We start from the raw sequence: 27095 nt of genomic DNA on the forward strand, positions 1-27095 counted from the left end.
ACCCTTCTGTCCTGTGTGGAGGGCCTGGTTTGATCCTTGCTATGGGGCCCTTACTTCTCTATGTCCGCCAATGCTTGCCCTAGTGTGCCCCTAACTAGGCTTCAACTAGGCTGATTGTCCAGTTAGTTGGAGCACTTGCCCTGAAATAGATGACCCTTCTGGACCTTCCCTAACCAATAAAACACCCTAATATAGCCCCTAATGCAGATGGTACCAGCTCTGCAGACAGTGCTGTAAATAGAGGAAGTATATAATGAAGTAGTCCAGGAAGAACAGCCCTGACGCGTTTCTACTGGCCAACTTCATCAGGGGACTGATAGTACAGATTGCCTTAGTAGACAGAGGTAAAGAGTCCACCTGGTGTAGAACTGAGACTCAGGCTAAAAGGTCCCCCCCCCCCGCCCCCCCCCCCCCAAGAGTGTTTGGCTAATGATGTGGGATATGAAAAAAGTGCTGTATTGCAGTGGCAATAACAAGCGTGGCATCCTAAGTGCAGATAAATATAGCCAGTCACTTACTTAGTGGAATGGGAATCAGTTAATGCCCTGTTGAGTGGCCGCCCACCGGAAGTGCTAAATGTGATGTCACTTCTGTCCAACTTGCCAGAAGTGTGTTGTGATAGAATAGAGTGTAATGCTGAGTGGAGATGCGTTACTATGGTTCTTGGGGCGGTGTTAGGGGCGTAATCGAGGGGAGAAGTGAGCAAACCCACACCCCACCGATGACGTGCATTGTTGGTATATGTGTAGAAGACACCAGCAAATAAAGCAAGGTATAGCGAAGTCAGTAAATCGCAATAGGGTTTATATTGGCAGACGAATTGACCATATTAAGTAAATATCAGTGTTGCAAAAGACCAAGTATGAGGCTTTGTTGCCTCATACGAACAATTTCAACCGTGGTTCGTGGCAAGACCGTTCTTTTATTATGGGCAGTAGTTCTTTGGTTTTATTGCACTTTATTTAATTTATCAACTTGTTAACTGCGATATCATTTTAATGAAAACATTAAAAGTTATGTTTCAGCTTATTGCGGTACTTCTGGAGGTCATTTTTTCATTACGCAGCAGATTGCCAGATGAAGGGGATGGCAAAACCCTGTTACTTGAGGTTACAATGGCATGATACTTGGATGAGGTCTTTTGCCACATCCTCTTTTGGTAATTGCATCGGTCACCTTAAGCAGATCATGCTCTGCACTGACAAAGTCAGCCATCCAGCATGAAAACGTCTGCCTAGATTATGAAAAAGGCAATTTTATGGAAGGGCATTGGCATATTCATCTAGGTAAATCAATGGAAGTGAATAAACAGTCTAAAGGCTCATGCACACAAAACCCTTAACTTCAATGGGTCCGCAAAAAATGGAAAAGACTGTGTGCATTTAGTTTCAGTATGTCCTCATGGCCATTCCGCAAAAAAGATAGAACATCCTATTCTTGTCTGCTTTGTGGACAAGGATAGGCATTGATACAATGGATCCACAAACAAAAACAAAAACAAAAAAAAACAATGCAATATGTATGTTACATGGACATCATCCATATTTTTCGGATTACATAGGGTTGTGTGCATTATCCCAGAATTTTCCTGCTAGACATATGGAGCATAAATGTATACACTAATACCATGCTTTTCAAAGTATGTGGTAGTGAGTATTGAGAGAAAATCCAACTCCACATGCCACTTGTGAATGCTCGCACAGTATTCTAGTGTGGTATTTCAATCCTGGATCTAATTAAATTTTAAGATGCTTTGATTAGTTATTTCCACTTAAGTTCTCTTTGCTGATAAAATAAATCTGCTTTCCACTTTTACTGCGTTAACCACAAGACGATTATAAAAAGGAGCGGGCAGAGCAAAGTGTGAGCATCTGTCAGCACATTCTTAGGCAATTAAACAAAATGCATGCAAACAGGGAGTATTAAATAAACATGAAACCGGTTTCTGAAAAGCCTGATGTCATGAGCAAAAAATGAGGACTTCGCAAAAAATGTGACCTACACAGCACGCAGACTTTACACAGATTAATTCTGGATTAATTGAATTTGTGTTTGACGGAATAAGCTTTGTGCTGCAGAAACCTATCTAGGCTCATGAGGAACTACCACTTCGATATGTTCTCTGAATCTACACTGTCCAGTAAACAATATACAGCTACCAAGATTGTACAGAAAGCCGGTAAACTGAAAATAAAAGGAGCCTAACAGGGTTGCGTAAGAATGGGAGGGTTTACAGTAACCCCCCACTTGGCCAGACCTGTCAGGGAAGCTTACTTACCTTCTTCCTGATGCTGGCTGCCCGCTCCTTCTCCCGGCCTGCGATCTTCTGCTGGGCTCCCTCGCTGTTACATCACCGTGGCCAGTCACTGGCCGCAGAGGTACCGGCTCCACTTACGTTTTGACGCAAGTGGATCCGGTCTCTGTTGCAGCCAGTGATTAGCTGCGGTGATCACAAAAAAGAGGTTTACAGCGAGGGAGCCTAGAGGAGCATTACAGGCCTAGAAGAGAAGGAGCAGAGAGCCAGTGCTGGGGAGCAGGTAAGTAATCTTCCCTTTACAGGTCTGGTCAAGTGTGGGTGGTGGTGGTAGAAAATGCAGCACAATCTGCAGGCAACATGTTATAGAGCAGGAGGAGATTGAAAAATAGTTTTGTGGGAAAAGATTCAGTAAAACCTGTAATTGATAAATTTATATTTTTTTTTGCAGACCTGTGAACACCTATTGGTACAGGGAGGAGGTGTTATCGGTGATTGATGGCATTGTGTGTATAAGTTTGCATACAGAGTTAGCCGTCAGTCACTGAGAACATCTCTCCTGTAGCGATAGTTCTTCACAGGACGTGGAAAAAGAAGATAAATAAATGTATAAATTACAGGTTTTACTTAATCTTTTCCAGAAAATCTATGAATCAATCTGGTGCTTTCAGACTGCACTGCATTTTGTTGAAAAGTCCTCTAAGTCAGTGTTCTTTAAGAACCCCAACAAGCCATAAAACAGCAGCCTGCAGATGTGGTATTGACTTAGCTATAATCCTAAATTATGTCTCAATGACTATTTAAAAGTTCAAACATTGACTCAAGGGATAGCCACCTTACATCTGGTGGCATCAGAGGTGCAGCCTACTTTTCATTATGGAAAGAGCTAATTTGCAACAGGAATAAATAGTCCAAGTCCATCTTCTTTATATTCTACACTGATAAGGATGAGGATTGATCCACCAAGGCTGAACATTTCTTCCAACAGATACTGCTGGATTGGCGTGCTGTTCCCAGCCCTCATCTTTGTCCTGTCTTGAGAGATTTAGATCTCATGCACATAACCATATGTATTTTGCAATCTGCAAATTGCAAATCTACAAAATATGGATACAGCATGTGTTGCATCTGCATTTTTTTGCTACCCACTGACCAACAGGTCCATGGTCTGCCTTCTTCAGCCAAGTATAGGACGTGCTCTATCTTTTTGCGCGTCTCCAACATGGCTGCCAACAGGAACGTTTTTAAAAATAAAAAGTTGTGGGTTCGCCACCCGCCCCAAACTGAGATTGATGGCCTATCTTGAGAATCGGCTATCAATATCAAAATTCTATAATACACCTTTAAGATGCTGGCACATGCACACACTGTGCTTCTTTTACTACCCTCAATTCATTGCCTATTAAGCTATCTGCAGAGGTTTTCAGCCAGGCGTGCATATTCTCAGACAGGGATGATTTCTTCCTTTATCTGTGTATGGATACTGCACAATTATTGTACTGCAGGATTGCTGTTCCTTGTGCAATGCAATTAAGGCTACTTTCACACTTGCGCTTGATCGGATCCGTTCTGAACGGATCCGATCATATTAATGCAGACGGAGGCTCCGTTCAGTACGGATCAGTCTGCATTAATAACTTAGAAAAAATTCTAAGTGTGAAAGCAGCCTGAGCGGATCCGTTCAGACTTTCAATGTAAAGTCAATGGGGGACGGATCCGCTTGAAGATTGAGCCACAGGGTGACATCTTCAAGCGGATCCGTTCCCATTGACTTACATTGTAAGTCTGAACGGATCCGCTCGCCTCCGCACGGCCAGGCGGACAGCTGAACGCTGCAAGCAGCGTTCAGCTGTCCGCCTGTCCGTGCGGAGGCGAGCGGAGCGGAGGCTGAACGCCGCCAGACTGATGCAGTCTGAGCGGATCCGCTCCATTCAGACTGCATCAGGGCTGGACGGAGGCGATTGGGTCCGCTCGTGAGCTCCTTCAAACGGAGCTCACGAACGGACCCATGAACGCTAGTGTGAAAGTAGCCTTACCTCCCCAGCAAAGTGATATGAATATAAACAATAATTGCAGAAGAGCAAAAATGTTATAGTAGCAACTTAGTCAATAATAAACCTTGGCAGCATTGTGTCACATGATATACATTATATTTCATGTTTGACCACAATCCTAAAGCACCTCTTCCTCATAACATCTCAGGTTTTTCCTCTTAGTACTACTAATGCTCCACGTGAAACAGAATTGCTTCTAATAGGTTTCAACATTCCAGAAATGTCTGACGTCACCCTGTTTGGCCAACCTGATAAGCTACTTTTAACTTTGGCCTTTGAGAACGTACCTTTCCAGCATAATGATGAATAATAAAACCCTGGTTCCAGCTGTTAAAATGTTCATGTGTTCCCACCGCCATCTGGAGCTTCTGTAAAAGAGTCTGATCTGCCCCTTCTCCCACAGCATGCATTGTGGCACATACATCATCCAAAATGCTCATAATGCCAGGTGGATTCTGAAAAAAGCAGAATAAACAGCACAAACAATACAGTAAATAAAGTAATCGTAAAAAAAATTCACTCATATGGGGAGCAGAAACGTCGCCTTAGTGATCCAAACTTTACTGTGGTCCTTTCATCGTGGGAATTCATTTACCAGCATGCAGCTAATCTTTTCTGTGAAGGATTGAAGCTTTTACAATGCAAAAAGTGAAAACTTCAGAAAAATCTGCATGTCTTTACAGTAGATTTGGCTATAAGCATGAGAAGATATCGGGCGGCTAGAAACCAATAGTGCTGATATCCAGATTAGAACCTGCCCATTTACCTACCCTTTTTCACAGTCCTGACTCCATTATAGAAATGGACTCCTCCCATCGGACCAAGGAGGTTATTAATGAAAGCAGAATAAATCTGGGCCTTAACTATATTGTCCATTGCATGCCTATCCCCAAGAGACAAAGGAGCCTCTTGTAGAGGTATAACGCTTAGTAAAGTGACACATCTCCTGCTACTTATTCCAGTCTATTACACGAGTGTGGGGACTAAGGGGCAGATTTATCAAAACTGGTGTAAAGGAAAACTTTGGAAAAATGCAAGGAATGGACTCTGATTGGTTGCAGTTTTTCTTTAAACCAGTTTTGATAGATCTCTCCCTAAGTGTATAAAGACCCCTTCATAATAACGTAAGAGAATTAAAATAGTTATCATCCATAGAACAAAACTTGTTACACTTACCACTTTATTCTCAATGAGGTCACATACTATTTTATTGTTAAAATACTCTATGGCGGTCCATCGGATTCCTTCCTGGACATATTCTTCCTGCAATTCCAACAACAAGCTATTGTTAATGGTATAATATTATATTAAAAGACTGATGTCCATGACCAATCTAACATTGAGATGTTTTATTCACACATCTATTTTGCAGCTAAAGTAGTCATTAACAAGGTCCACAGAAAAGGTACTACTTTTGTGACATTATTTTCAGTCACTTTCTAATGTACTTCTATTTTCTATATGGCTTCCCCTTCCCCTTTTGGTTTCATTATACCTTCCTTTAGACCCTGCTCGTCTCTAGGGGGGTACAGCCACCGCTGGAACGCACTTGCCTTTCTGGTGGCTGGGAATCGCGGGAGCGAGCGTACCTAGAGGCCAGTGTATGCGCATTCTCTCCCATACCTGGCCACCTCATATGTGCTCTTGTAATAGCTCCCGCACCCGGCCACCTCGTTCTTCCTATAGAACTGCTTCAGGGCATGAGCTGCAACTCTGAAGCTGTTCTGTACAGTTATTTCCCCCCATTTTTGCATCACTACTTTCTGACAGCCATAACTTTTTAACTTATTTTTCTGTCATTCTAGCCCAATAAGGGTTTTTTGTGCGACAAGTTATATTTTTAATTGTACCATTTTGTGGTATATATAATAAATTGAAGTAATGTTAATAAATTTTATTTAGGGGAGGGTAGTAAGAAGAAAAAAGACAAAAAAAGGAATTCCACGATCTTTGGGGTTCTGTTTTTACAGCGTTCACTGTATGGTTAAATGAAATGTTAACTTTATTCTGCGAGTCAGTACAATTATGGCCATACCAAATTTATATAGTTTTTTTAGGTTTTGCATTAATCAAAATGCTTTTTCGCTTTAAAACGAAAAAATTATTTTTGTTAATTTCACCATAACTTTTGCATTTTCAATATCTACAGGGCGATTTGAGGACTTGTTTTTGCAGGGTAAGGTGAAGTTTTATTGATACAATTTTGTGGACATTTTGTTCACTTATTAAATTTTGACCTACACACAATTTAACAAAAGCTACTGAATGCAGCATCTGTGGGTTTAAATGGCCAGGATTGGAGTCACCTCTGATCCCAGCCATTGGAGCAAAGAGTTAGCTGTAATACACAGCCAACACCTAGTGCTGATGGTGCGGGCCCAGTACAAACAACAACATTCACAATCACACCAAAGTGAAAAGACACATGGCATAAAGACTCTCTGCGCTAATAAGTAAGCAACCATGTATCTATATGAAAAGAAAGTATATCTAGAGATTTCAGCTTAGTTACCTGTTCTGCTTTGAGAGTCAGCTCGATAAATATTTGCTGTAACTTTTCATTGACAAAATTGATGCAGAACTGCTCAAAACCATTTTTCTGAAAATAAACAGATGCAAATGATTCCTATGTACAGATTGAAGGAACAAATGTGAATCTACAGCCGACATTTAACTTACCTGGAAAATCTCAAAGCCGTAAATATCTAGAACACCGATATTATATTCTTCGTGATCCTTCTGCATAGCTTTATTAATTGACTAAAACAATAAAAATATTCTTAAGTTAAAAACTGTGCACAGACTAGATGAATGCTTAGGAAATTGTGAAAAATGCATGCCTGCTGGGGTCTGACCGCTGGGACCCTGACTGATCAGGAAAAGTGAGGGTACCCAAGTTCTCTGTGCGAATGGAGCAATAGTGTGCACTAGTACATTCACCATCTATGGGACTGCATGGATTACCACTCTATTCACACAGGAGACCCCCATTCTTGTGATTGGTGTGAGTCCCAGCAGTCAGGAGGAGTCCTCCCGGCGCCTCCGATCTCCTGCATCAAGGCCGTGATCAAGGTCCTAGTGGACCGAAACGTTGGCCACTTGCAACAAAAAAAGATCCTATTTGGGATGGACAATAAATAAATGAATTAACTTTGAAAAACGATACATCGAGTGCCGTGGCTTCTATATATATTCTGACTGACCTTCTCCACTGAGCACCAACAACTACACACCAGGAGTGCCATCCACTACAACCATCACAGTCCCAGCAGTCAGACCCCCCAGTGACCATACATTTATCACCCATCTTGTGGATAGGTAATAAATGCTGTTCATGGGTCACCCCCTTTAAACTGAAAATTTGGCAGAGACTTCAGTAACAAAATATCTTAAAATGTTGCAGTATTGTGTATCCACCATATGCCTTTATTACAGTTTTCATTCTTTTCGGATGACTTGGTTTCAAAGAAATTGGAAGGGATGTTTTCCAAGATTCCATTAAACAAGTCTCAAGTATAGTCTTATTTTCTCTTCATGTTCCAGCATCACCGATGTAGGAAAAGTATGCCATCATATACAGAGCATGATGCTTAAGGTCCTTCAGAATTACTTTATCCCAAATATTTTGTAGAGGAACCGGAATGTTTTTGAGTATTATAAATCTTCTGCCTTGCCTGACTGGATATAGGGTATTTCCATGCTTTTGGTGGCTTATATATACATCTGCATTATGTTACTTCTAAAGATCTCAGACATCTAGTTAATGTTTTCTACCTCAATGTTTCTTTTTTTTATGTTTCTTTTTCTTGGTAATGGCTTCCTGGCAGCTTTCAAAGTCCTATTATTAAGATGTTTTGCTACAGTGGAGGAATGGGTTGTAACATTTGTAGATTTTTTTTTAAATCTAAAGCAAGAGCGGGGTTGGATTGGGACAGCATTGATGTTCTACCAGGTCTTGCATGGAGTCCAATTTTACACATTTTATGCACCAAACATCAATTTGTCAAATCTGTCTATAGTTTTCTGATACATATATTTTATATGGAAAAAAAAATCTTTTTACTTTTCCAGAAGCCGAAATTCCTGTACATTAAACGATTGCAGGAAGACCAGGAGGCCCAAAAGTAAAAAGAATATGTATATTGATTTCTATGGGACAATCAGTCCCTCAATAAACCCTGATGTGGGTGTAGGATATCAGCTATGCAAGGGGTAAAAGTGTGATTTTTCTGACAAAAAAAAAAAACACCTTTTAAAACGTAAGATTCGGCCTAACTGGCTACAGATAAATACAAAATGTGGTGGAAAAAGCCATGGTTCTGCCAGGTTTATGTGAGAAGAATGAGTTTAGTACCATTCACGTTAACACATTGATTTAAAGTTTACACTTACATCCACCAGGTAATCAAACAGACGAGAATGAAGTGCTTTGGCTAAAGCGTCCCTGGTATAGCAGGCCTGCTCCACATTCAGTGTCACATTGATAGACTCTGACTTGCCGCCCCACTTGCTATCCATCTGCCTGCTTGTCAACTTCTCTTTCAAACGACTTTCATTTATTCCAAGAAGAAATGTAGGGAATGCTAGAACTGCAAACATATAAAACTATTACAATATGCTTTACCACATCTATAAGCCATAGAAGCTGAGTATGAGAGACTGTGTGGGAAAAAACATTTGTTCTAGAAATACTTTAAATATTTATGTGCATTTTTATACATGTTGCCATTTTCTATAACTATCATGCAGACACCAAGAAAAAGTTTTTAGATGCCTAAAAGTTTTTAACTCAAACACTTAATCCAAATAGCACCTCTAACAAGTACATATAACTATGAGACCCTATCAGGTGCCCAAAAAAAATAAAAATGAAAAAAATATATTAAAAAAATGGTTGGGGAAAAAGCCAGCTGCTGACCACTTTCTAATGTTTATGGCCAGCATAGCATTCCCAAAAATATGCATAATGGACTAGCCAAGCATGTTTATTGAGGTGGAGAGTTGCTTTTGCATTGCTTAAAGGGGTTATAGACTATAAAAACAAAAAAATGCCTATCACTGAATAACAAATTGGGATGTTAAAAAAACAGCACTCCGCTCTCTGGTGTAATCAGATTATGGGAACTTCCTGGATCACGTGCCATATATTGGGCAAGTCATCCTAGCCCGCTTACAGCCTGATGCGGGTTACGCTTGCGCAGTCAGGCAGCCTCGGGCACTCTGAGCAGTCAGTGCACGAGGCTGCCTGACTATGCAGGCACAACCTGCGTACATTGGGTTGTAACTGGGCTAAGATACACATTTGATTGAAGGTAGAATTCACAAACATTTAAAACATTTATCTCCTTTGTATGTCTAGCTTTAGTCAAACTATGGAAAACTAGTAATTGGTTCTGAAGCCCCAAAAAGTCATCCAAGGATAAGACAAAAATGAAGATTTAAGAAAAATAAGCAGATAACCAAAAGGGCTTTATCAAACAAGTAGATTTCGTACAGATGGCGATCGACAATAAAAATTTTTGTGACTTGTTAGCGTTTGAAAGTGATCACATCACACAGAGCAATGTTTGTTGTAGTAATTGGTAATTTGATAGTTAAACTCGCTAATTGTTCGTCAATGCACATATTGCACACACAAAAAAAAAAAAAAAAAGCGGGTGATGACTTATCACACGCTCAGATATGTGCTCGATGAACGAGAATTTTTAAGCATGCTGATCAGGACCAGTGAGAATCAAACTATTTCGGGATTGCTGAAAACTCACAGTGTGAAGATCGCCCTTTTGCAAACAATATTACGATTTTTAATTCTATTCTCGCAAAGTCTAGTACAGGCTTAAATGGGTTGTCCGGGTTCAGAGCGATACCTGGTCATACCGATATGGTCACCCAGGCAGCCTCACCATTGTATTCGGTGACATCACTGGCTCTGATAGGTCGGCTTTAGCACTGCCCTAGCTCATCAGTGCCAGTGACGCCACCAGGCTCACTGCTGGGCGGAAGCCTCCGCTTGGCAGTCCCTAATGCTCCGATGCTCATATCAGGGGGGCTGCCTGGGTGAAAATATGGGTATATCCAGGTTCAGCTCTGAACCCAGACAACACCTTTAAGACATATAAATCAAGTCCTTACATAACAGTCAGGAATAGATGCTGGAAATCACTTTCTATGATGTGGACAGAAGCTTTTTCAGGGTCCCTTATAGTACACAGTGTACCAGAAAAGTAAAATTGAGCTGTCCTCACCTGACATCCAAAGGAGCAGCTTGTCCTGGCACAGACAGACAAAGGGCAGTACAGAACATGCAGTACCGCTCTGTACTGTGAAGAGGAGCTACCAGACAACCAGTACAGGTTTTTTGCCAGATAAATGTCCATTTTGATTGGTTAATTCTGAGCCATTGTATGTTGAGTCTGTTTTCAACTTACGATGGCCCGGGAAAGACAATTGTATGTTTAAAATATTGTATCTTGAGGAGCCACTATATGTGGTTGTTGGTCCACCATTTTCGATGAGGACCTTGACATCTGATAGATCTTCGGCCATTAGCGATGTTTCCTTAGGTGGCTAATAAGGCTTATGTTGGCATTAAATGTTTGGTTACATACTGAGCAGACAAATATAGGTGTTTTTCTCAGCATTTGCAGCTCTGTGTTTACGAAGTGTACGCTGCTCCTGTGCTAGGATTGTCCTTCTGGATCCGTATGTCTGGCAACCCTGATAGATCAGGGAACACCATGTATAATGATCATGCGCCAGAGATTCCCACGAGGCGATGCTGATATCCAGGGACTTTAGAGAAGCTTTCAGTGTATCTTTGTATCGCTTCTTTTGCCCCCCCCCCCATGCCATCGCTTACTCTGGGACAGCTTACCATAGAAGATCTGGCCTGCCCAGCGCATCTGGATTTCATCAATAAGGTGTAAACTGATGATAAGCCTGCTCTGGAGAGGACTTCTGTATCTGGCAACTTGTCCTGCCACTGGATCCTCAGGATTCTATGGAGGAAAGTCATGTGAAAGTGGTTCAGCTGTCTAGCAGGTCTTCTGTGTACTGTCCAGGTCTCACTAGCATACATCAGGGTGGTTAACACTACCGCCTGGTGGATTTTAAGCTTTGTAGCAAGGCTTATTCCACGGCGGTCCCAAGCAATGGTCCGCAGTCTGCTGAATGCAGAACTTGCCTTTGCAATTGTGCAGTTGACCTCGATGTCAATTGTCACTGCACAGGAGAGGGTACTGCCAAGATATGTATATTGGTCGACTGCATGCAGCTTTTGGGGTTTCGGAGCTGGCTGGTACATCACTTTGGTTTTCTTCGCGTTGATGAGGAGGTCAAAGTTGTCACATGCTGCTGCGAATTTGTCCATACTGGCTTGCATTTCCTGCTCTGATTCCGCATTAACGGGATTCTGCCTATAGAGCTGCGGACATGCGCTGCTAGATGGCCGCTAGCATGCCCGATAGCTCTCAGTGCTTTTATTGTGCAAAAAAATTATATAAATATATATATATATATATATATATATATATATCTCTATCTATCTATCTATCTATCTAGTAAGGTGCCCAAGGGGCTGTTACTAACGTTTCTGGTGCCCAGTCACGCTCACTGTGAAGGAGGCCAGCGCCGCCTGCATCCTCCAAATCTGCTCCTTGACGTCACAAAGTTAGAGCGCCGTAATATCGCACATGCGCGAGTACGCCGCATGTCAGTGCCGGTATAGTGTTCCTTCCCTGAGCTGGCATCAGCCTCAGGGAACGAACTGCGCATGCGCTAGCTGCGAGATTACGGCGCTCTAACTATGTGACGTCGGGGAGCAAGGAGGAGATTCGGAGGATACGGGCAGTGCTGGGCTCCTTCACAGTGGGCGTGGCTGGGCTCCAGAAACGTTAGTAGCAGCCCCTTGGGCACCTTACTTGCCTCATTTATATATTATTATTTTATTTTTTTCCACAATAAATGCACTGAGGGCTATGGGGAATGGATATTGCGGACGTGCTAGCGGCGATCTAGCAGCGCATGTCAGCAGCTCTATAGGTAAAATCCAGGTGACAGAATCCCTTTAAGGGCACAATCTTCAGCACATATAATAAAAAATTACGAACAACAGTCTTATCTTGGTGACAGCCTGGAGTCTTCGTAGATAGAACAATTTCCCATCTATTCTATACCTCAGATTGATTCTTAGTGAACTGCTCTGAAAAGCATCTGACAGCATGGCTGAAAACATTATGCTGAACAGGGTTGGTGCGAGCACGCACCCTTGTTTAACGCCATTTGTGACAGGGAAGGTCTCTAAAGATTCCCCATTGCTCAGGACCCGAATCTGTCTGGGCATCCAAACTTCGACATAATGCGCCATAAACCTTCGTGACTGTCAAAAGCCTTGGTAAGTTCTATAAAAGGTGGTGTGTAGTTCCCAATTTTTCTCCTGACATTTCTCCAGGAGCTGTCAAGCTGCAATTATATCCATCATGCCAGGTTCTTTGCGAAAACCGCACTGAGTCTCAGGTAGCAGACCCCGTTCTGGATGTTGAGACAATTTAACAACGATGCCAAGATCTTGCCTGCAATTGATAAAAGGGATATTCCGCTATAATTATCGCAGACTTGTCTATTTCCTTCCCTCTTATAAAGGTGTACGATGGACGCGTCTTTTAGTTCCTGAGGTATGGAACCTTGATTCCAGAAAGACTGGAACAATTGGGTGAGTTTTTCAACAAGCACTGCACCACCAGCCTTCTAGACTTCTGCCGGATGCCTTCCCGCTGGACAGTTGACTGATGGCCTGTAAGGGTTCAGCCTCTGATGGTGGGACATCCAGGCTATAGTTGATATCCACCTGGGGTATTCTGTCAATTGCCTCATTGATGGTAGATGAGCGATTCAGCACAGAGTGGAAATGTTCAGCCCAACTCTATAGAATCTGAGTTCTCAGTGATGAGTTTTACCATTCAAATCCAGTAGCGGGGAGCTTCCTGAGGACTGAGGTCCATAACAGGGATCCGATGGCTTCATTCGTTTGGCATCGTCTCTATCAGCAAACTTCTGAATTTCATCTGCTTTGGCACTCAGCCAGGAGTCCTGCATCTTACGGAGTTTACTCTGTATAGTCCTGCGAGTGTTGATAAAAGCATTTTTCTTTGCAGTTGACGACGGGTCATTTTGAGGAGCACAGTGAAGGCGATGTTTTTCAGCTAGCAAGGCCTTGATCTCTTCATCGCTTTCATCAAACCAGTCCCATCATTTCCTGCATATGCGGATCCAAAAGCCTTAAGTGCAGACAAATGCAAGATGTTCCAGAAACATTCCCATTCCTTCTCAGCACTTTCCTGCATTTGCAGGTTCGTGAGTTGATTGTCAAGATCTTTTACCAAAGAGGCTGCCACATTGGGATTTACCAATGTATTGACATTGATCTTCTTTATCACAACTGTTTCCCTGTGGCCGCTTCTTATTTTTGATGTGGATATTTATTTTAGAAATGATGAGTTAATGGTCAGTCCAGCAGTCAGCACTATGACATAATCAATTAGATGCTAGTGCTTGGAGCGTGGGTGCATCCAGGATGTCTTTTTTCAGAAGATGGTGTTAGTAATGACCAAGTCATGAGCAGCATATGTCTTTAATAGTAATAGACCATTGCTGTTACATGTGCCGATTCAGTTTTTGCCAATAACGCCATTCCAGGGGGAGTGATCAGATCCCTCCCCCCCCCCCCCCTCCCGCATTAAAATCACCAAGAAGGATCATTCTGTCAGTGTGCTTCACAGATGAAAGTAGGGCATCGAGATAATTATAAAACTTGTCCTTTACTTCATCAGGATTTGTCATTGTGGGTGCATAGGCACTGATCAGCGTAGCTTGTTTTCCGCTTAGTAATGGAAGTTGCAGTGACATGAGCCGATCATTTACACCCTTAGGAAGATTGGCACGTTGGCGAACAAGATGATTCTTAACCACAAAGCCAACTCCAGACTCACGACGTTGGTCACTGCCACGTCTACACCAAAAGAACGTATAGCCGCCTCCTGTTTCTGTGAGTTGACCTTCATTTGCTAAGCGAGTTTCACACAGGGCCGCAATGTCGATGTTGAACTACCAGAGCTGTTGTTTTTTTCTGGGCGATCTGCTAATGGGTTGTCTTGAAGCATACGTACATTCTATGTACCAATAGTAAGTGATAATACCTTTTGTCTCATATTTTGACCGCATAAGATGGAATTCCCTCCAGCCACGGTAAGCTGGATATAGTATTGAGAGAAGCAACAATGTTTAGGGCACCTTTTCTAGCCCCTTCCTTATACTAGGGAGGTGAGCAGTGTGATCCTAAACAGGGCTGCTCAGTCACTCAGGTAGACGCCGAATCCAGCTGTTGCTTAGTCAGCATGAAGACGTCCATTAGACCCGAGCCGCCTGTGTGCAGGTCCGCGTCCACAGCTCCCAGTGACTCCACAACTGATGCTTCATCGCTCGCCTATCGGCACAGGACTTTGCACTGGTTGAGATGTCAAGACTTGCACGTGAATTGGATTTACGTGAGGGAGAGGTGCGCAGAATCAGCCTCACTCTCTTCCCAGATTGCATCTTGCTCCAATTGCAGGAATAAAGTCGAGAAGGTTGGAGATGGACTGGGAGCAGTGGTTGACCAGGGCTTCTTTCGTGTCTTGCCATGTTCTTAGCATACCACATCGCTTGCAGTTACTGCCTTCATGACCATTGGTCCTATTTAATAGCGCTCACTCCGCCAGACTGTCTTCACATGCTCGAGACAAATCCCTCTGTCACCGAAGGTCAATGACCCGACAGGCTACTTTCAACCTGGTTTGGCCAGCCCGTCGAAGCTGTTGCCCAGGGTGTGGCCGCTGCACATGTTACAGCTGCTAGGAGCCACAGGTGAGAGCCGAGTGTCAGGTGGGGACCAAGGGTGTACAAGCTGAAAAGAGCACGACATGCCCTCCACCCCTCTCTAGACACCCCCGACACCCACTGTATAGTGATATTGTGTATGACAGAAAGAAAGTCCATAAGACAACACAGTAAGGCTGGGATTCTTTGTTTACAGTTTCTAAAGAAAAAGCCAGGAGTCAATCAAAAAGGGGAGAAGCCTTTCCTTCCTCTGCTCATGATATGTTCCTGGCTTTGCCTTAAAAAAACCTTAACATGTAAACCAAGCCCAAAAATATCACATTTCTTGAAGCTGAAAAGCACTGCACATCTGAAGGGTAAGGCTTTGTTCACATGTATACTTCAGCTATATATATTGAAAGTAACCCTCCAATATATCACAACCGTAGGCTACCTTCACACTAGGGTTTTTGCTCAATCCGTTACTGATAATACAACCATCTGCATTCATTATGAACGGATCCAGTTGTATTATCTTTAAAGGGCTTCTGTCACCCCACTAAAATCATTTTTCATTTTTTGGCTACTTAAAAGCCTTATACTGCGATCAATATATAGTCCACTTACTCTTTTTCGTTCAGTAGTTTCTTCAAAAAACGCACTTTTATAATATGCAAATTAACTCTACCAGCAAGAAGGGCGGCTACTTGCTGGTAGCAGCTGCATCCTCCTTTCAAATAAACGCCCCCTCCTCCTGTTGATTGACAGGGCCAGCGAGCGCTCTCGTCCTCTTGCTAGCCCTGTCTGCCTTCTAAATCTCGCACCTGCGCCGCAGCGGTCTTCAGTCGGCGCAGGCGCACTGAGAGGAGGACGCTCGCTCGGCCGTTCCATCCTCAATGCGCCAGGTGTAGATGTGACCTCATCGGCGCAGGCGCATTGAGGATGCAGCGGTTGAGCGAGCGTCCTCCTCTCAGTGCGCCTGTGCCGACTGAAGACCGCTGCGGCGAGGCGCGAGATTTAGAAGGCAGACAGGGCTAGCCAGAGGACGAGAGCACTCGCTGGCCCTGTCAATCAACAGGATGAGGGGGCGTTTATTTGATAGGAGGATGCAGCTGCTACCAGCAAGTAGCCGCCCTACTTGCTGGTAGAGAGGTAATTTACATATTATAAAAGTGAGTTTTTTTAAGAAACTACTGAACGAAAAAGAGTAAGAGGACTATATATTGATAAATCGCAGTATAAGGATTGTAAGTAGCCAAAAAATGAAAAAGTACTTTAGTGGGGTGACAGAAGCCCTTTAATATACCCAAGACGGTACCGTCATGAACTCCACTGAAAGTCAATGGGGGATGGATCAGTTTTCTATTGTGTCAGAGTTAAATGGATCCGTCCCCATTGACTTGCATTGTGAGTTATGATGGATCCGTCTTGCTCCACATCCCATGACAAAAAGAAAACCGAAAACATGCTGCGATTTGCAACCAAACGAAACAGAATGCATTTTGGAGCACTCCGTTCTGCTCAGTTACATTTTGTCCTTATTGACAATGGATGGGGACAAAACGGAAGCATTTTTCTCCGGTATTGAGACACTATGACAGATCTCAATACCAGAAAATAGAAACGTTAGCGTGAAAGTAGCCTTACGCATGCATACGTCAACCACTGGTCACAATGATAAAAATGTACACTGCCCTGTATCAGGTGCCTCTGTCCACTAGGAAATAGCACCTAATACCTTTTTGGCTAAATAAGCACATTGACTAAAGGCTTGGATGAAAAGCTTTTTAACATGATGCTTGTGATTCCACATCACACTGTTCCCAGGAGGCTGGAAGTAATTTCTAGACATTAAAACGCACTTTGCTTCCCACATACTCTTTCTTCTCGATTAATAGCAGATTGTGGCCACATTGTTGCTATATCTGCACACCATATTACTGCTCATGGTACTACAGAATCTGGAAGGCACAATACATGCTTACAGGAATGGATGCAGCTCATTTAAAGATATTAGCCTTGACACCCTTCTGTTGTACAAAAAGTATTTGATGGAGGCATATCAATTTCGCTTCATAAAACATTCATGAGCCATTCAGTTTTGTGGTAGAGGCACTCTAATGCCTATTCTCGCGTATCAATGAAATAACAGAGAGGCAGTGTCAAAGGGAAGGAAAAGATCTGATTACTAGTGACTTATCCATACTATCATGCATTATACAAATTCCACTCGATGTGATGATCTGATTACTGAAAATCTTGTGTTATCTATTGTGACACTGTGAGGGGTTGTGTCTGGCAAGGCAGGTATTTTCCTCCCAGCATGTGCGGCTGGGCCGATTTCCAGCCAGGTGAGGTCAAATACTGGACCGGTGCGGGTTTTGGCAGCACCTGGCTGTCCTTAAATAGGCAGCTGGGCCCAGCAGAGATATCTCCGTTTTTGGGATCTGAGGCTTTGTGCCATGCTGGAGGGCTGAGAGCAGCATGCTGGGGAAACAGGCCCCCTAAAGCCTGCTGTGGACCACTGGAGGCAGAACTGCCAACAAGGTGACTTGTGTTATATGAACTTTCCACTGTGTGTGAATTAACACCAAGACTGCAAAGTTACGTGCTGTGTTGTGCAATTGCCTCAAGTGTGAATAAACACTAACGTTTTTGAGTTAAGAACTTGTATCTTGCCTCTATACTGCGCCCGCTTACCCTATCTACAGAGCGAAACTGCACACTATATATAGAGGTATTACTTGTCATTGTAATTCTGCCTATGTTGATAATGATAATAGCTACTGAAAAGTTATTTGTACAAAACAGGAAATCATGAACTATTATTAGACCTACTAGCCAGTGTGAAAGTTTCCGAATTTTTATATATATATATATATATATATATATATATATATATATATATATTTTTTTTTTATATAGTTACATGGGAAAAAAATAAATAAAAAATCATGTTCAACATAAAAATTGGATTTTAACTATAGGTCATTTTCTGATGACACATTCCCTTGCAATAGAGGCCTCAAACACAAACCTTTCAAGTCCACCTAAAACTTTCATCGGACCATAAAATAAAGAAGGGTAGATCGAAGAAATCATGAGCCATCCTTATGTAGTCATATAACATGATCGCATCACATGTCTTACCGTTCCTCACTTGATGGTCTGATGAAGATCTGAAAAAGGTTCAGAAAAGTACTTACTGTTTCTACAGTATGCACTATTTATTAGTGAATTGGAAGACTAATCAATTTGGTGAGTGATGAACGCTACTTCTACCTCATTTGAAATAATGTCTGTGACCAAAACAGAAGTCTAGATGTTGTGGTCAATGAGAAGGGAAGTAATGTCATTTGACTGAGTGAAGCATACCAGACCAGACAACTTCATCTTTGAACATTAATTATTAAAATCATGTTACATTGCATGATATATCAGACACATTGATTTGTCACTGAATCAAGACTTTAGTTGTCCATCCATACTATACATAAAGAAATACCTACACTCTTCACTCTCCACTGCAGCATAGTTTCCTTTTTCTTTGAAGCTAATATTACCCAGGTGGAGAATTCCTGCTACTATGTGAAGCACCATAGCTTGCTCTTCGGCAAAAATACCAATAACGCTCATGGCATGCTGTGGGGAACATAAATGAGAGTTAGAGATTCCAATGCCAATTCCTGGCATCACTGCTGCCATTTACATTTTCTTGCTGCAATAGAGCCAGGATGAATACACTTTTGTGGAGTTGCTGATTTTTTCCCCAGAAAAACTAGTTTAGATTAAAAACCCTCAACACATTTTCCAAAAAGCATCTTCCCCATTTTAAAAAACTGTCCCCAAGCTGGATGCCAGTTTAGTTGGCTGCCTCACCTAGAGGAACAGGAGACTCCAGTTGTGGTCCTAGAGGTGGGATTCACACTTCTTATTTACCACTGTTATCTGTGAGGAATCTCAACAATTACTCCACTTCCCTTGAGCTCCACCACTCAGGATATGAAGCATTATGTACTTTTCTGTCTAATAAGATGTCTGTAATGAGTGTATGTGCATGATCCTCCAGAGTAACAGCTGCTCGTTGTAAATCAGTTTTTTTTTTGTCCCGTCCATCAAAGAGCGTGGCTGAGTGGAAGGGATCTGTGGCTTTGTGGGGAAGAGGCATGGCTCAAATGCTGAGTGCCAAATAATATGGCTAAAATTTGGTACGTAAAGTATGCAAACAAATAGGTGGTATAAACTAGATAGATGGCCCAAATTTATCATCTAGCATCTGGTGCAGTTCAAGAGTGTTTAGTCAAAGTCTACACTGTCAGACAGGATTAATAAATGTCCCAGTGATTTCAGTTGTGCATACAATGTGAACCCCTAATTTATTTAACAGTACAACCGATCACTGGCACATGTTGCAGCCTTCTGTCTGAAGTATACGTCAAGAACTTCTACTGACATATACCAAAAATAGAAGCACCTGTCAGGTACAACCACCCTTAGGTTGTGTTCACATAACAGATTTTTGGCACAGGTTTCTGTGAAGATTTGGTGCCGAAAAACCATGCGGAATCTGCTCTGAAACTACCTCCCATTGTATTCAATGGGAGGACATGCTGCAGTTTGAGGCTGAGAATTTTTCGAGTGTAGTTTTCCAGATCGCATTAAGAATGTACCTGTCTATTCTTGGCGTAGTTAATGCACAGACACCTAGGAAAGCCACAGCAGAAGCCATTCAGTGGAGCTATAACAGAGTAGGAATGCAACATTGAAAATGAAAAACCATGGCAGAAACCACAACGTTTTTCTGCTGTTGGAGGCACAGCGGATTTTGACAGGGTGAAAATGTGCCGTGTAAATGTACCCGTACTGTGTTTTTGTAACTTGATTGCAACCAACAAAACACAGGTAACCAATCACATTGGTACTTTAATCAGCCACAGGGGTGATGAAAAGTGGGAGCTGGAATCTGATGGGTAGCTAAGGAGGACTCTTACCATTTTCTCTTATACATTTTTTGATAAATCTTCCCCAAGGACCCCAAACATGCATAAAGAAAAGTAATTTAGACATAAGTTTCTTACCATGGTTTCTTGAAAGTCCCTCTTATCATTGATGTCATCCACTTTGTAAGATCCAGACTGGCTAAGGTAGTAATAATAATCTAGGTTTGTAATCCCAAGGTCATTCCTTTGTTCTTTAGAGGCTCCTTCTATTAACTGAAGTAAATAGAAACATACAGCATTTGGATTACGTTGTTTATTGTGTTAGCCACATACTTACATTTTAATTTTACAAATATCCTCAAGCAATAAGGGTGCATCCAACTAGCCTACACACTGTCAGCTTTATAGGCGTGACTTAAAGGGGTATTCTGGTTAGAACAAGTTATCCCCTATTCACTGGACACGGCATAACTGTTAGATTGGTGGGGGTCCAATCACTAGGAACCACACTGATCATGAGAATGAGGGACCCATATCCCTATTTGAATACTGCTTGTCTAGCATGCACACCACCATTCCATTCAAAGTCTAGAGGTACCCTACTGCTGTGCTCAGCAATCTCAAGCAGTCCCAGAGATAAATGGAGCGGTGGTGGGCATTCTTGACCAGCGATCCATTCAAACTGGTGTCTCACGCTCTCATGATTGTTGGGCGACACAACAGTCAAGAGTATGACTAATTTGGCCAAACCATTTTTTACATTAGGCCAACCCAGCATTTTGCCGATAATCATGGTTGCAACTTTTGAAACCCACAGATAATCACTAAGGCAGAGCCAACTATACCTTTAGTATTACATGGTGCTGAACTCTCTGGGGTCCCCAAAGGAACTTCAGCAGCCATATAAAATAAAACCAACCACCCCTTATATTAGTCCAAATTAGAATATGTTCCTCTTTATTCCTCATGCTACCTGTAATTTAGGTTTAGGAGAGATAACCTAAAAAATTGATAGGACGGTCCAGTAAATGCTGTAGTATTGCAGCCTGTCAATACTTTTGCAATAGCTACCTCCGAGGAAGAACTCGTGTAGACAATATTTTTTTAGGTTACTTTATATATAGGTGCTTTCTTTGTTCCCATCAGAAGGATGTAGTGGAATTTAAGATTGTTTTACAGCTAGATTTAAAATGTATTAAGTAGACTTCTAACTCATCTTGGTTCAATAAGATGACACATAATGAGCTTCACAATTCATCAGAAAACTCTGATACTGCCAAGTAGTGGCCGCTGAAGACAAGCGTGAAACAAGAACATCTGCTGACGGGAGTATGTTTGGAAAGATTTAATAATATTAATATGACATTAGCCCCCAGACATTTCTACAGACAAGTGTACAATTATGCAGGTCAGGAGGGCCTGGAACAAATATATATACAAATAAAAGAAGTATTAAAATTAAGAATTGACAGCAATCCAAGCATCTTTAGCATGAGCGCATAGTTTTAGTGAACTAAAAAAAAAAAGAAATCATAACATTTTCCTGTTTGTACTCATACCTGATAAAAAATATGAAAACTTCTTTCTCCTGGATTTCTCATCACCACTCGAGATTTTTCCAGCAAAAAGTTGGATATTTTGCCTCCATCTGGTTCTCCTCCAGGACTGAACTGAATTTCAAAGTACTTTCCCTTTTGAAAAAATAAAAAAAAAGTTTCAGATTCAAGTTTCACTAGTACCTGAAAACATACTTGACATACCCACTGGAGGTCAATTTAGAGCCACCAGGATCTTTTAGGTTCTACTGCAAATGGATCACAACAGATTGTCATGGCTTTGGTTATATTATGTCTACCTCTTCATTATATATCTATATAACCTTTTGTACTATTCTGTGCATGCAATTGTAAAAAAAACACTCCATAGAAAAACACTTTACAGGTCCCAAGGAATTTTGCTTCTAAGAAGTAGTTGTTTCTTCAACACAGCCTATAACACGCCCAATTATCAGGTGCCAAGTAATATTACATTTCCCCTACAAGCCACAGCAGAAAAGATTTGCGCCATTCCTATAGCAATCAATGATCACCAGGGCAGTGGTTTTCAGGGGTTGTCTAAAATGTACAAACTATTATGCAACAATATGCCAAAATCTATTTCTTCGGTAAGTCAATTTTTTGTATTAAGATTTTACATAAACAATTACATAGAAGAGTAAAAAAAAAAAAAAAAAAAAAAAGGGCAACTTACAAATCTGCTGGAGTTGTTGTTCCTCACGGTCTTTGCATTGCCAAATGCCTCTAATAAAGGATTTGATTGCAGAATGATATCTTTTACGTGCTATGAGTGAGAACAGGAGACAGCCATCAACATATGACGTGGTTGTTCTGAAACAAGGCCTACTGTCTATTCTGTCCATACGATTATCAATGATGTCAAGGAAGAGTTTATAAAATGCTAAATATTAGAAGAGGAGTAAAAAAAGGCTCATGCAAATATCTTTCATTCAATTCTTGTTTTGGTCCTTGTTTTATAATACATGGATGAGATTTATAAGTCATGGAATCTGAAGAGACATTATTTTCTGCAGAGCTTGCAACAGTCCAACAATTTTGATCTCGCCCCCTAGAGGAACCTGCAGTCCAAAGTTTCTATATCCGAGCATGCAAACAAACAGAAACTTAAGTCACTTGTCATATGAAGCTAAATGGCCAATGGGAATGCTTTCAGACTGCAGAAAGTAACCTCCATACTGAACCATGAATTAACACTGAAATACTACATCAAGCTTAGAAACACGATATATACCTTAGGGTCCATTCACACGTCCGTTTTTTCTTTCCTGATCTGTTCCGTTTTTTGCGGAACAGATCAGGACCAGATCTGGACCCATTCATTTTCAATGGGTCCTGGAAAAAATCGGACAGCACAATGTGTGCTGTCCGTTTCCGTTGTTCCGTTCCGCATGTCCGTTTAAATATAAAACATGTCCTATTCTTTTCCGCAAAATTCGGATCCTGGTACAATACAAAGTCAATGGATCCGCAAAAAACGGAAGACATTCGGATGTCATTCCGTATGTCTCCCGTTTTTTGCGGAATCCGTTCCTGGAAACACATAGCAAATTTATTTTTTTTCAATTTTTTTTCAAAGAAATTCAAACAACTTTATTTGATTATTGAAATGTATACATGTTTCCGTTTTTTGCGGATCCGCAAAAAACTGATGACATACGGAAACATTTTCAGGAACAACGGATCCGCAAAAAACTGACCGAAATTCGGATTATAGAAAAATACTGACGTGTGAATGTAGCCTTATACAAAGAGAACAGAACTCCAGCACAGACAAAATGTTTCTACGCAAATGTTTCTGCTATTAAACAATAAGCAAAAAAATAAAAAAAAACTATTTTCCTCACCTGAACTTTTGGGCCTCCCCCTGATATTTTAGAAATGTAGCCCATGATATATTTTGCAGCCACTGTTTTTCCTGCACCACTTTCTCCACTGTGTAGGAAAACAGAAGGGAAGGAAATACAGATTATATACTCTACTGGAATAAGATTTTAAAGAATCATTATGAAAACACTTGATTTTAAAACCAGAGCATCTGTCAACAGAATCAACCGATTACAACAGGTTTAATATCTGGTAGGGTTGATCCTGAGTATTAGGGCTCATGCACACAACCGTATGTATTTTGCGGTATGCAAAAACAGATCCGCAAAAAATACGGATGATGTCCGTGTGCATTCCATTTTTTGCGGAACGGAACAGCTGGCCCTTCATAGAACAGTCCTATCCTTGTCTGTAATGCAGACAGTAATAGGACATGTTCTATTTGCAGAACGGAAATACGGACACAGAATGCACACGGAGTAACTTCCGACTTTTTTTTTTTTTTTACTTTCCTTCATGTCTGGTGATCCGACAAAAATAAAGGAAGACACATGGAAACAAAAACGGAAACAGATCACGGAACAACGGAACCCCATTTTGCGGCACGGAACACAACAACGGTCGTGTGCATGAGGCCTTAAATTGTGAAGCAAAACCTATATAGGTGAAACAGGGGGGTGGTGGAATATAAAACATGAACTATAGAACTATAAACCAAGAACTAAGGCAACACTACAATAGGAACGCTCCCATGTTTTCCGTAGTAGTGTTGAACTTTAGAAAATACAAAAACATCTCAGCATAAATGGAAAATATGAAAAAAATATATATATGCAGAATATTGTATGCTGCTATTCATGAAAGGAGAACTGGAAATGTGGCTTTGGGATTATATATCGGAAGCTCTGTGGTTGGGATTATGTCATCCACCCACAGAAGGATGGTGCAGAGTTAGTTTAGCTTGTAGAATTACTATGAAATGTTGACATAAAATTAAAGCTTACAAATCACCCTTTGAGGAAAACGAATAAAAAAATAATTAGTGCAGGCAGTGCTTTATATAGATGCAGTATAGATAATTGTGTATTTACGTGAAACTAGTTACACCGCTTTTCAAATCAACTTTTCTAATTTTCCAGTGTATAATACATTTGTTAGTAGATGTGGTTACAGACTTAGCAACTGTGCTTCATTAAAAGTAGTGTAACATTTTCTAATAAAAAAAACAACAACATTAACCAATTAACGCCAAGCACATTTTGTGCTCCACCCAAGGACAAAGTGTTCCATACCGGCACTGAAAGATTATGCATTTAAGGCTACTTTCACACTAGCGTTCGATCGGATCCGTTCTGAACGGATCCGATCATATTAATGCAGACGGAGGCTCCGTTCAGAACGGATCCGTCTGCATTAAAATGCCAAAAAAAAGCTAAGTGTGAAAATAGCCTCGGACGGATCCGTCCAGACTTTCAATGTAAAGTCAATGGGGGACGGATCCGCCTGAAGATTGAGCCATATTGTGGCATCTTCAAACGGATCCGTCCCCATTGACTTACATTGTAAGTCTGGACGGATCCGTACGCCTCAGCACGGCCAGGCGGACACCCGAACGCTGCAAGCAGCGTTCAGCTGTCCGCCTGTCCGTGCGGAGGCGAGCGGAGCGGAGGCTGAACGCCGCCAGACTGATGCAGTCTGAGCGGATCCGCTCCATTCAGACTGCATCAGGGCTGGACGGCTGCGTTCGGGTCCGCTCGTGAGCCCCTTCAAACGGAGCTCACGAGCGGACACCCGAACGCTAGTGTGAAAGCAGCCTAACCTTGATACGTGTCATACTTGGAGGAATATTGTGATAATAAGCACCCTATGTTCTCGATATGTGCCCGATACCTCAAATTAAGAGTCCAGATTTATTTTTCAGTCTGAGCCACTGTAATAAATTAGGCAGATCTTACAGGGGTTGTGCAGGGTCATAATCAGCTATTTGAAGAGGTGACTGTGCTCATATCAGCAGTGCGTCCTCTTTCATGTTTACCTTTACACCGTCTCGCTTGTAGTGGCGGCACAGTGTAATTACAACTGTTCGTCCCATCCACTTGAATGGAAGAAGCTCTAATTACACGGCACCGCCACTACTAAGGAGGCAGTGGGCAGGTAAACATTGAAGAGGACTAAACGATCGATGAGGCCTGACCGGCGGGGGTGCTGGGATTCAGACCCCCGCTGATCTGATACTGATGACCAGGGGCAGATTGGCCATATACCCAACAGGGGAATTTCCCGGTGGGCCGATGCCCAGGGGGCCACCTGAGCCCTCCTCATAGACGCCTGCCAGGTACATAACGATCTGATGCTCACAGCATTATTTAAAGGAGGCAATATGGAGAACAATACATTAGGAAGTGCCTTGTATTAACTTTCTCTACATGGTAAATGCTATTTGCTAAAGTGAAAGAACCCCTTTAATGCTAGGAGCACCAGATGTGCACTTGGCCAGAAGCTGCAGGTCCCTCGAGAATTCAACTGCATCACCATCCTGATGGTCATAGAGTATTTTATGCTGCTCCGTGGCATTTGGTTTTGCTGGGGTGGTATTTTGTGTTGTTTTGTGGTATTGTTGGTCACACCTACTTGCGTTAGCCAAGCCCTCCTTCTAAAAGTGGCCCCTTTGAGTTCCCAATCTGTCCTTGTTGATGACCTATCTTGAGGGTAGGTCATCAATATCATGACACTGCACAGACCGCCTCTTTAGGTTTACATGGTCTACATTTTAGACAGGGTTAGTAAATCTGCCCCCTTATCTTTTGGTGGCGTTTGCCCAGAGACTTTGATGCACACTGACAAGAAGTGTCAATTTTCTGTTGGTGACAAGGAGGCAGCGTAAACGCGGGACGGTCATCACCAGTTATGAGGTTTCACTTCAATCAACATGTCCTTTAACTTGCGTATGACTTTCAGCAAATCAAGCTTTAATTTAGCACGCACAATACTCTGTTCTTAAAAGTCCCTGACCAAGGCCATGCACTGCTGGTCTAATAGAGATCATTATTTTTTCCTACTTATTTGTTATTTGGAGAGAATGATCTTTTGTGGAAAAGAAAGCGAGCAACGCTCCAGTTCCTGGAAATACCCATGTGTGACATCCACGTTACTTGCCATCTAGGTGCTTTAATTAGACATAATAAGGTCTGCACTAGTGATCACAGCCCGATCGGCACTAGAGACAGGCTGACTCATTCGCTTTTTATTCCCCCCCCCCCCCCCAAAGCACAACACACTTTTGAGGTTTGGGGTAAAGATGCCAGGATGTGAATGGATTGAAACACATTTGAACACTGGCAATGTCACGGGAAACATCAACATTTTAAGAAGAAAGCTTTACAAACTTTGTGCAGCACACTAAGGTAATGTACAGAAATAGTAAAAATATTATCATTGGAGAGAACTTCAGAATGGCCAATTAGTCATTTCCTGACCACCCTAGATGTGGTGTAATGCTAACCTTATTCAAGGAGAACAGTCTGTGTGTTTCTAGTAGAATCTGATAAGTAAATACTTTTGTTTGGAGAACTCAGGGCCTCTTACAGAGGGTGAT

General features: G+C 41.9%; 1 protein-coding gene across 1 annotated transcript in view; it reads right to left on the bottom strand.

Annotated features, from left to right (window-relative positions):
- The window catches only part of MYO1E (myosin IE), a 187157-nt gene that overhangs the window by 63632 nt on the left and 96430 nt on the right, over nucleotides 1-27095 (bottom strand). The window contains exons 5-14 of the mRNA XM_044279713.1: nucleotides 23521-23608; nucleotides 22350-22439; nucleotides 21659-21790; nucleotides 20238-20372; nucleotides 18669-18801; nucleotides 8701-8897; nucleotides 6988-7068; nucleotides 6821-6907; nucleotides 5485-5571; nucleotides 4596-4763 (exon numbers count right to left, since the gene is read on the bottom strand). Coding sequence (XP_044135648.1) covers nucleotides 4596-4763; nucleotides 5485-5571; nucleotides 6821-6907; nucleotides 6988-7068; nucleotides 8701-8897; nucleotides 18669-18801; nucleotides 20238-20372; nucleotides 21659-21790; nucleotides 22350-22439; nucleotides 23521-23608 — 1198 coding nt within the window. The remainder of the gene's footprint in view (nucleotides 1-4595; nucleotides 4764-5484; nucleotides 5572-6820; nucleotides 6908-6987; nucleotides 7069-8700; nucleotides 8898-18668; nucleotides 18802-20237; nucleotides 20373-21658; nucleotides 21791-22349; nucleotides 22440-23520; nucleotides 23609-27095) is intronic.

This window comes from Bufo gargarizans, chromosome 2 (genome assembly GCF_014858855.1).
Source record: "Bufo gargarizans isolate SCDJY-AF-19 chromosome 2, ASM1485885v1, whole genome shotgun sequence".
Classification (NCBI taxonomy): Eukaryota; Metazoa; Chordata; class Amphibia; order Anura; family Bufonidae; genus Bufo; species Bufo gargarizans.